The sequence below is a fragment of the Ochlerotatus camptorhynchus genome, unplaced genomic scaffold, assembly GCF_037179485.1.
Source record: "Ochlerotatus camptorhynchus isolate MF236.1 unplaced genomic scaffold, CSIRO-AGI_Acam_v1.1 ptg000636l, whole genome shotgun sequence".
In the NCBI taxonomy this organism is placed as follows: Eukaryota; Metazoa; Arthropoda; class Insecta; order Diptera; family Culicidae; genus Ochlerotatus; species Ochlerotatus camptorhynchus.
The window spans coordinates 76,613-88,445 of record NW_027041115.1 but is presented as its reverse complement, the minus strand read 5'-3'; the positions used below and the strand labels follow the sequence as shown (position 1 = coordinate 88,445).

At 37.9% G+C, this 11,833-nt stretch overlaps 2 protein-coding genes across 2 annotated transcripts; one reads left to right on the top strand and one right to left on the bottom strand.

Annotated features, from left to right (window-relative positions):
- Nucleotides 1–3,275: 3,275 nt before the first annotated feature.
- On the top strand, nucleotides 3,276–4,395 carry LOC135714284 (uncharacterized). The gene is made up of 5 exons (XM_065237620.1): nucleotides 3,276–3,285; nucleotides 3,336–3,400; nucleotides 3,634–3,838; nucleotides 4,041–4,305; nucleotides 4,389–4,395. Exons 1-5 carry the CDS (start codon nucleotides 3,276–3,278, stop codon nucleotides 4,393–4,395), a joined length of 552 nt encoding a protein of 183 aa, XP_065093692.1.
- A 937-nt stretch (nucleotides 4,396–5,332) lies between these two features.
- Nucleotides 5,333–6,187, bottom strand: LOC135714283 (uncharacterized). The gene has a single exon (XM_065237619.1). It carries the CDS (start codon nucleotides 6,185–6,187, stop codon nucleotides 5,333–5,335), a length of 855 nt encoding a protein of 284 aa, XP_065093691.1.
- Nucleotides 6,188–11,833: the final 5,646 nt, after the last annotated feature.

Sequence of the window (11,833 nt, the reverse complement as noted above, 5' to 3'; positions counted from 1 at the left end):
CCTGCACCAACTAGCGAATACATTCAGTTGACGTTGAAGAAAGTGACAGTCAGCAATGGAGCAGATTCGTAGGAAGATTTTGAGGTCATCTGCATATGATAACCGAGGAGCTTCGATGACCAGATGCACGTCGTTGAAGTACAGTTTAAAAATTAACGGTCCCATGTGGCTTCCCTGAGGTATACCTGATGTGGCGAAGAAGCTAGCTGATCTGCAATCTCCTATGGCAACTTTTAGTTGCCGACCGGTAAGATATGATCGAAACCAACTCAGAAGATTACCGCATACTCCGAGCCTGCCGAGTTTAGCAATCGCAATAGCATGGTTCAACTTGTCGAATGCTGCGGATAGGTCTGAATAAATAACGTCCGTTTGAACCCGATCCGACATGCTTTCGGTTATATACGATGTAAGACACAGCAGATTGGTAGTTGTAGAGCGGCCGACAGTAAACCCATGTTGATCAGCACTCAAATACTGCTTGCAATGGGACAGCAACGGTTCCATAATCACTAGCTCGAATAGCTTCGAAACGGCACTTAACGATGTAATTCCTCGATAGTTATCCACAGCTCGTTTCCTTCCTTTTTTGTGGATGGGAAACATGTGCGAAAATTTCCAGCAAGATGGAAATATGCCACCTGAGAGAGACATTCGGAACAGGCGAAGAAGCGGAATTAACAAGCTAGCAATAAGCTCCTTGTTCCGTATATGTTGCTGAACTGGCGGCAATATACTATACGCTAGAAACGATCGCCTCACTTGCACCAGATCACTATTTTATTTTTACGGATAGTCTCAGTTCTGTCGAGGCTATTCGATCCATGAGGCCGGTAAAGCACTCCTCGTATTTTCTCATGAAAATACGAGAGCTTCTGAGTGCTTTATCTTTAAGATCTTTTGTCATCACCTTTGCATGGGTCCCATCTCATTGCTCGATTCCGGGCAATGAGATGGCTGACTCACTTGCTAAGGTGGGCGCTATGGAAGGCGATATTTACGATCGACAAATCGCCTACGATGAATTTTTCTTCATTTATCGTCAACAGTCACTCGTCAGCTGGCAGAATAAGTGGAGTGAAGGGAGTTTGGGACGATGGCTATATTCGATCATCCCTAAGGTGTCGAAGAGTTCTTGGTTCAAGGGGTTGGATGTGGGTCGAGACTTCATTCGTATGATGTCTCGCCTCATGTCCAATCACTATTCGTTAAACGCTCACTTGTTTCGTGTTGGGCTGGGAGACAGCAATCTCTGTGAATGTGGACAAGGTTACCAAGACGCCGATCACATCCTTTGGTCTTGTGCTGAGCATCGTGGAGTCAGATCTGAGCTGTGCGATTCCCTTCGGGCTCGAGGTAAACAACCTAATGTTCCAGTTCGGGATATTTTGGCTAGACGTGATCTGGAGTTTATGAAACTCATATATGTTTACTTTAAGAATACTAACCTTAGATTGTAAGTTTGATTAACCTTGTGTTTAGTTTGTGTATTGTGCGTGTAGTTTTTTTTTATGTTTGTTTTCAAGATGAATAGAAATAAGTTCATGTTTTAGGATTAATTAAATATTTATATAATAAATCATATTTCAAACCTCCTTCTCCCTTTCCCCATCCAAAAAATTGTAAATCTCCACTAACCTCGAGACGACCGCGAGTAATCGGTTCAATTCCTTTAACTCTAGATTTAAGACATCATTCATGTATAATGCAAATGATAACTCGGCTCTGTAAAATTTATTCGATTGAGCCTGTACAAATAAATTAATATATATAACAAGCTAGCAATATGTCTCTTCAAAAATACAGATGGAAATCCATCAGGTCCAGGATTGAAGGATGACTTGAGCAGAGTCGCGGCCTTAGAAATCATTTCTGCATTAACATCAATTAATTATACGATTGCCGCTCATTTTCTAACAGATGGCGCTAATTTGCTGGTAGGAAACCTCAGGAATCAGTATGAGAGAAAATAAAAAAACGATTTTGATTTACTTTTTGTCAAGATTATCATGGAAAAAAATCACCGAGAACATAGAGCTTGATTTTCCGCTTCTATGCGGTGAGATAGAATTTCGTAATATTGAAACTATGTGAACATAATTAATTAAAACTGATCTTTCCCATACATAATGAACTACTTTTCCTACCAGCACAAATTGAGCGCGAGAGAAGGTTCAAGTCCTCTCTCTCTGTCTTTCTCTGTAGTCAGAACTGTCAAAAATACCTGTCATCCGTCAGCTTTCCGTCAGTTTCATTTTGGTTTAGCTCGCTGCTGTTTTTCCTCCTCAATAAAAGTAAATAATAATCTGGAAATTAGATAGCAGAATTCTATTTTATTACACGATGGTTGGACTTCGAAAACAAAAACTGACCGTTCAGGATAAAAACTTCGGGAATCCATCCAACCTGCCGGTTCCACACGTAACCTTTAAATGTGTTGCTATAGTTTGTATTAGCTAACAAAACATGAATCATTTTGTAGATGCCAGCTTTGAAAACTACAAATGCCAAGAAAACAGCGGCAGCATTACGGAAAGAAGCTTGTAACCTGAGAATTCCAACAAAAGGGACCAAAGCGGAATTGGAAAGAAGGTAAGACAGGACGTATATTAGTGCTGTGTAGGAAAATCACGCAGTCCCGGGATAGCGATAATTGGTCATTAAATCAACCAATTTTGATGTGATAATACACATTTCCCATCAAACTGGAAAACAAGTCCGTTTGTTATTTGTAGAAGTGCGAGTTTGCATCTTACGTCTTGGTGTTTGCATTAAACTTTTTATGAAGCAACAATAAGTGTGCCGATGAAACCAAAACGATTCAATGGAAACGTGAACGTCCCACACTATTATCTATGCATCACTTATTGCCATAGGAAAGCTTCTTCTAAAAATACGATTTTATCACAAGTTAAAATGTGATTCCACCGACTAAGCAACTTGTTTCTTTACTGTACATGCGCTGTTATTCTAGCGTATACTAGCTTTTCTCAATGTACTTTTCCCGCAACGAAAACTAGTTAGTTTTTATACGGTAAGTGCACTAATTTTTGGCCTAGCTCTAGTTGTAATATAGGATAATAGCTACTATTATTAAACTAATTTTATATCGCATACGATTGATGATATACTGTTGGATTATATTTTTTTTTTCATATTTTAACAGGATAGAGCTTTATAGAGCCAAGAATCTGAACACCACCTTGATTTCACCCGTTAAGCTCATACCAGCACTTGATCTAACGAATTTTGAAGATCTACCAGGACCAGGATTGATGTACAATGGTTTGTAGCTACAATAGTATACCATTATTTTGAAATTCGACAAGCACTAGCTAGATACAAACATGGAAGAGAGCTGCTGAACGATAATTTTCTAAAAAATGTATGTTTTGCTCAGGTAAGTTGAATAATCATTGGGCTTCATTGAGCCTGTCGATGTTGACAAATAAATAAATAAATTAAGAAGATAAACACCTGTAATAACAGAAACTATGTTTAAAAAATAGAAAGGATATTTCAGAACATGAATTCAACTGTAATTTCTTCTTAATTATTTTGTTTATCCTCTGGTAGACATAATTATGTTGAATGTTTTAGTATTGATGTTATATATGTACGTATGGATTTCAGATTGCAGATGATGTTTTCCAGGTACGTGCTTATTGTAGCGCGACCATGAAAAAAACACAGCTTTATCAAGTAAAGTTTGAGATATGCAGCAAGAGACAACAGATAACAAAATCAAATTGTGAATGTGTGGCAGGCGCAGGAAATTCCTCTGCATGCAAGCACGTTGCAGCGCTGCTTTGTTGTGTGGAAGAATTTGTAACTACAGGTTTGGTTTGATTGTCGTTATTAATTCTAATTTTCTAATAAAGGTTATCCATTTATGATATGAAAATGTTAATATTAATGTTCCAGGTCAAAAGCAAAAAAAAAAAAACATTCAAACTCGACCTTCTATTGTTTGCATGAAACTTTTCACAATTGTTTGTTTTAGCGTCTAAATTTAATTGATAACATGTTTTTACTCTTAGGACAAGTCATTCAAAACCCAGGATGTACGAACGCTCTGCAGGCTTGGCACAAACCTCCGAAAAACGCCCCAAAGGATCTTATAAATGAATCCATCGAAAATATTATGTCAAAAAGAAAGCAGAAAACATTGAGAACCAACTGTGCTGTGCCTGCTCTTGAAGATAACGCTCTATGCTTGCAAACAACTGATGAACTCATAAATATAACTTTAAATGCTGGGTTGAGCAGCACTATGAACACCAACAGGGTCGTTAATATGATTGGGTTAGCGAATGACCACGATTATGCTGAAAAGTCCATATACGAAATGACTATGGAGACAATTAATAATATTGCGCCTTCAAAAGCAATTGATAGAGAACAAAGCTCTTCAAATTTATGGTTTGAAGTAAGGAAATCTAGGATAACGGAATCTAAAATTAAAAGCATACTAACTGCAGTAAAAAGTAGTAAAGTCAAAAATATTCCGTGTAATACAGCTCCATGCAGATTCAATTTCTATAAGAAAGATTTGTCTAAGGTTCCTCAAATTGCCTGGGGCCAGTCTCACGAAAGTATGGCTTTTGAAGAATTTGTTCAAATGTATAAAGGTGACAACACCTTTCGGAAAAGTGGAATCCACGTTGATATAATCAGTAACTACCTAGCGGCATCACCAGATGGTATTTGTTGTTGTGGAGAAGAAATTTTAGAAATTAAATGTCCTTATAGTATTAGGTTCGACGTACCAACTAGAGTGAAATATTTGGATAAAGAAGGAGTTTTATTGAAATCGCATGAATACTACTATCAAATACAATTTCAATTACATGTAGTGAGAGCAAAGATTTGCCATTTTATAGTATATACGCTAAAAGGTATTCATTGAATACGATAAAAAATTTGTTGATGCAATGTTGCCTGAGCTACGTGATTTTTACACGCATGTATTTTGTAAGGAATATTGTACCGAGTTCGGTTTTCCTAAGTAAGAGATGGTTAATAATAGATATAATTTTATTTAGTTGTCAAACTTTCAACTTGTTAGATATAGTTTAAATATCGGTACAACGAAAACACTTAAAATAAAAATACTAAAAAATCAAATGTACGAAAAAAAATACGAGAAACCATCTAAACCTATCAACACACTTGTTAAATATAAAAGTGTTTGTTCTTTGATGGCGTTCCATGATGACCGTCAGGCTTTGTGGGGCCATGGGTTAATTGTTCATGTATTTTACGTGTCATAGTAATATACATGTGCATTAATTCGTTTTCGATGACTTCGCGATATTTGTTTTTATTTTGCTCACACACAACACTTACAATTTCCATCAACTGATTTACAAATAGATTTTTTAATATTAACTAACCAAAATAACAACTTAAAAATCCGCGGCATAAGCTCAAAAAGACTATGAGGAACTTTTTGAGCTAAAATTCTATTTCTCTTAACTAAACCAATAACTCGTTCAACATTAATTCTTCTTTTTGCAATAGCTCTGGTTTGCGCCACCTCGTTTTCTTTCATCTGACTCCCATTTTTTCTCGGCGGTTTATTTAAAATAACACCCTTTTCAGCTAGCAAATCCGTAGCATCAAATCCTCTGTCAGCCAATATACAATCTCCTTCTTTCATTTTTTGTATTATTCCTGATTTGGCCACAATAACGTTATCGGAAGCTGCTCCTCCGTAGAGTGTAGAAACAAATGTAACAGTTCCGGCCTCATCAATTACGATTAGAGATTTAAAAGTATTGCAGTTTTTATAGCTGGACCATGTCGCCTGTTGCTCTTCCGGCGACGTAGGCTTTTGTATTGGTATTTCTGTACAGTCTAATATAACCGTGTACAAATTTTCCCCACTTACTCTCATCCCCCAAAAATCGACCTTATTAAATTTGTCACTCAATAATATTGTCCAATACTTGAATATTTTTGAAACGCTACTGTAATGAATTTTGAACATGATGCCAAGAAAACTAAAATCAAAATTTAATCTATAATTAATGAGCGTAAGTAATAGCGGTGCCTTTAGTGGTAGATTTTGGAATGGCCAATCCGCGTCCAATTGATTCTTAACGGTAAAACAAAAAATAGCATTGAATTCCGAAATAGAATGACCCGTGAGATATTTCATGTCGTCATCCGACAGACTTTCCATTTTTCCAGTGGCCAAATTTATCAACTTAAGGCAAGATGCACGTTCTTCAGTAGACTCCAAATGTACATCCGTTGATTCTTGGGTGTCTCTGTAAGAAATTATATAAATAAATAAGCATACTTCCATGAAATACCTTAATTAATATAACTGCATAAATTATAATTATCGCGTACCAATTGTGATAGCTTTTATAAACAACACTTGAAATGCCCTTTTCGTTAGAATCGAAGTTTACCTTCGCAAAAAACGCGTAACAAGTTTTATTTACATTAGATAATAGGCTCTTTTCAAATTTAACGTAAGTTATATTACATAGAAGGTTTATAGCATAATCGTCAAAAAACGTACCTTGCTTCTCTGCCGTCATCTTCTACCTCGCATTCTCCAGCAACATCTTCGTTTTCCGAAATGACTATAGGAACGCGGTCAGTAGCTGTTGGATTGCGCCTTGGACTTCTGGGGGGAGTGGGCTGAAAATGGTTCTGTTGAGTTATTGTTCAGACTGCTAATAAATGAGGCGTAAAATTTGAAAACGGCACAAAATCTTTTATAACAAAAAAATGTAAGACCCTTTTCACGCAAGACCCTTTTCACGAAAAGGGTTCACACTTTCAGGATAGTTGGAACTACATGGCACATCGTTGATAATACTATCCAGTATCAATTCACCAAGTGGATCAACTTCCTCCTTATCGTTCGTTTCGGCGAATGGTGATATCGCCACTAGTGAAAAGTCCTTTAACACGAATACAATAAACTTAAGTGAAATATATAACATGACAATTCACTTACCTTTGATTAATTTTTGCTTTTCTTCTGAAGCGGAAGATTGAAATCCGGAACAGCTAGTGGCTGCAATCTCCCATCTAGAAACAGATAGTTAGTAGATAAATAAATATAAAATTTATGGTATTTGTGTTACCTTTCAAATATTGCCGATCCGAGAAATGCAGTGAGCACACACGAGCTGATCGGTATTTGAATTTTCCTCCTATTCGCAGCGCCCACAACCACTTCATTAAACGATAAGCAGGAGATAGAAAGCGATGAAACGAAACACTTGATGATTTAAGGCTAACACTTTTGCATCCGAATGCACAGCAACTCGTAGGCATGATAAAAGTAATCGAATGAACTTGCTCAATCAACCAATTGTTTTTGTTTTTATTGATCGAACACCGAATGTATTGATGCGGAATGTAAACAATCACAGTCAATGGTAAGGGTCTGATTGCCGGATAGTATGATTAAAAATAAAGATGAAAATGTATCTGAAAACAGGATGAACAATGCTTTCTGTACAAATTTAAAATTTGAATCGCTCATATGAAATGTTTTTATATACCAAGCAAACATTTGCCTAGCAAGAATGATGTTTTAGAGGATTTAACATTATAATTCAAATAAGATCCAACCCTCATCCACTACGGTGCTTCTCGTTATGCTCAGTAATGCCATCTGTTGCTTTATTTATGGTGTGGTTCATTTGCAACAGATGTCACTACTGTGCCTAGCAGCGCCCTCTGAAGGATTATGTGTCCAAAATCATCATTATATAATTAATTGCACCCAGCGTTTGATCGTTTACTGGAACGTTCCTGGCAGCCAGGTTAATATGGTCGTCAGTTAGTGTCTCATTAGTGAATACACTGGAAAACTTTTCGGAAAAAAAGTAGCATATATCCTGAACAGTGGCAGCAAATTCTCCGTTGAATTCCATAGACGATGGGAGGCCGGATTCCCTGCGTTGCTCGTTCACGTAGTTCCAAAAGGATTTCGGGTGTAGCTTAAGTTTGCGCTGGATGCCTCGTTGGAAACTTGAAAAGCATTCACGACTGACTCGCTGGTACATGTGATTCAGCCTCACATAATGTAGTTTCAAAGGAAGCGTGCGATACTTCGTAAATCTTCTCAATGCTGCTCTCTTGATTGACTTCAACCTACGTTGTGTATAACAGTAGTCCAACGTCACATAGTAATAGAGGATTTGTTCTGAAGGATAATCACGTAGACTGTGTGTTGATTTTTGTAGCAAAATAGTATAGCGGCCAATTTCCAAATCAAAAGGAACTCGGGTTGTGCACATTGAAAGACATTCATTACACGCTTTATTAGTAATTAATGAATTTAGTAGTATGTTTCTACAATTGTGAAACAGGGCACGATCTTGCGATGCAATAATAACATTTCCATAAGTAATAGAATCGCCTGAACAGAAATCATAGCACTCGAAAGTAAACAATACAACGAACAAACGAACTTGAACGAACTGCTGAAGGAAGAATGTAAACAAGCTTTGTAATGTCGTTTTCGTTTTTGCGGTGTAGCTACACCGGTGCTACACTGCCGTACACCTGCTTACACTACACCAGTGCTACACCGCAAAAACGAAAACGACATAAGAGTCATGTGGGTAGGTGCACTCCCAACACCATGTACACGTTATTTATGGAGCAAAGGATGAACTTTTGACAGCATGTATATGCAATTTGAGAGCAGTGCATTAGCAAAACAATATGTTTCATCGGAAAATTTTTAAGTTATTTCCTGTTGACTTGCAAAATAAAATCGACTGTATTCGCAATACCCAGATTTGGATGCATAGAATTCGCATCCGCCAGTCTATTGCTCTAGTGCCTTCAGTTTGACAAGTGAGTTGTTGTAGTCGATCATCTTACTTGTTATGTTATTGTGTTCATGTTACGAGCTGAAAAGCAACACTTGCGTGCGTTTACAGTAGTGTAAAATTTTTAAAATGTCTGCATTGCAATTATTGCAAGCATACGGTAGTGAGACGGAAACTTCTGACGATGAATTCATCGGATTTGATGTTGAACCAGCTGGTGATCCTTCATCATTTAAAACGTTTATTTTGGACAAATATGACGCAGACGGAATGCAAAACTCGATAAAGACACTATGGAGAACACAGAGCATGCTTCAAACAGCGGAGAGGAAGAGCTAGAGGATTCCGACAGAAGTTTTTTTTTTTTTTTTAAATCGAGAACAGAAAGCGGAAACGAACCAAAAAAGAAATACGGAATGCAAGTAATGCAAAAAATTGCCGCCTGGCTCACAAATTGCTTATCGTAAAATGTGGATGCCGGAGAAATTGTGACCAGATTGTATCGAAGGACCAGCGGCTCAATGTTCATGACCAGTTCTGGAAGCTGGATAAAACCAAGCAAACCCTTTACATCAGGGAAAATGTACACCCAGTGCCACTCCGACACAAGAACCGAACCACAGCGAACGATCCAAAAAAAAAGTTCGCCTATATTTTCTCCCTCCGTTTGATGAATGGAGCTGATGTACGTGTTTGTCGAAAATTCTTTTTGAATACCATTGGCTATGGAGACAACTGCGGGTAAATAGTATTATATTGGCCTGTTTACATGATACATATTAATTAAATTGTTTAATTTCAGAAACATTATATATCAATGTGTCGACAGCGATTACGAGGGAAACCGAAACTTACTAAGCGTGGGAAATATGAAAGATGTCATGCCAAACGGGAAGCTGTGAAATCGCACATCCTTTCTTACAACCCGACTGTGTCACACTACCGACGAGCACACGCACCGAATCGTTACTACCTTCCATCTAACCTAACACAGGTTTCGATGCATCAGAGCTACCAAGATTCAGTTAACCCTGCCTTAAAAGTTAACTACTCGTTTTATTCTAAAGTAATGTCGCGAATGAACATTTCACTCGTAAAACTCGGTCACGAGCAATGTGAGGTTTGTGTTACTGCGACATTACATCAGAGTTCACATGGACACGCGGAAGAAGATTGTTTTCTCACTGTATGTTCTGCTTGTAAGTCGCATGTTGAACATTTACGGTTGGCAACACTTCACGATCAGTTTATCGAAGTGATGGAGACGAAATCCGGCCTAAAGGGATCGTATTTGCTGTGGACCTTCAAAATGTGATTTTTTATAAAGAAAATTATACGAATTTTTAATCTTTTAACATTTGTTTTCTTATCACAGGTCAGCCAACTTCCTCGTCTGGAAGGTTTGAAGTCGATTGTATTCGCTCAGCGTGTGCTGGCTTTTAATGAAACATTCGCACCAGTCGGTAGCTATGCCAAGGAATTTCCGGTTATTCCGTGTGTCTAGAACGAGTCTACCTCTGGGATGTCGGCGGATGACATAACGAGCTGTTTTAACACAGTTATGGTGTGATGTAACGGAATGGAAAAGGTTACGTTCCGGTTGGACGGAGCAGTTGTCAGAACAAGAATTGGAATGTATTCCTTTATTTAATTCTCTTGCTCAATACGAAGGAAACTAAAGTGAAGGAAGTTCTGCTCAAGTTTTTCGAGTCTGGCCATACGTTTATGGCAGCCGACAGTTTTCCCGCGGCTGTCGAGAAAGCCTTGCGTCACGGTCCACCTACATCAACGTTCCCAGAGTTTAGCGATGTGGTCCAGAAAGCGAAGAAGAATGTTCTTGCGATGGATATGGCAGCAAACGATTTCTTCGAGATGAAGTTGACAGTTTCTCAGTACACATTGAATCACTGGTGGCCCGTATATATAGAGCATAAGGAAAATCATTCTAAAGAAAGGCAGTTACGAGATGAACTACAGCAGCTCAGTGGATGACAGCGAAGAAATGAGAACTTGCTGCATCCTTTCCAAGAAACACCTAAAGACGGTCACTGATAGTGATTTTTTTATTGAATGAAAGCATCCTTACACGTCAAACTGATCCGGTCGGCATATGTACTGATCGCAAGCAGGCGCTGCTGAATGCAATTTTGCCCGTCATCAAAGCAGACCAAAGGCAATTTTGGATTAATCTCCCTGAACGGAAGGGAACATAACTGAACGCTATTGTCAACTTCGAATCATATACAGAAATTCTTCGAAATAAAATCAAATTTAAGTATAACATGCTTTGTTTTAAATGCTTTTTGTATTAATTTCCACTTTCCAAAAATAGCATCACACTCAGACTTATTTTTCGAGTTGTGTCTCTCAGTCACCGTTGAGGTGACAATTGTCACCTAGTATGTCTCCTCCCACACTATCCATTTCGTTTGTACACCCAATGAAACAAATCAAAATACGTAACGACACGAGTTCGAGGTCTCTAACTGTGATAAGATAGGATAATTTGATGAAAAAAGCCTTTATTCCAACTTATTTTTTCACAGCATATCGAGCGGACATAAGTGTGACTGTAATGCGAATATTTTCAACATGAGACAAAACAAGTGGGGTTTGTTTTTGTATATTTCAGGAACAAAGCCTACTATTTTATCAGTTCTTCTTCAACTGCAGGTGAAGTTAAGCTTATTCACGCGAAAAAAAAACAAAATCGATAAAAATCGACATGGGACTGTTATGCGAATAGCGGCAGTATAGGGGCGATCCACTGAATAGATCCATTTATTATGTCACGTGGCATAATATGTGCATTAGGGTGGGACAAAAATCAAATTCCAGATCCAGTACGATTTCCGGGAACCTTTTGGGCCGTTGAGTTATTAGGTAAAACTTCAGGTCGGTCTGTGTAACAATATTTTAGCGTCAGCTGTTTCAATTTACATAGGAATTTCTATGGGGAGACTTACTTTGTCAAATAAAAATCTAGCAAAGTCACCCATTGTCCTCTTAAAATACATCAG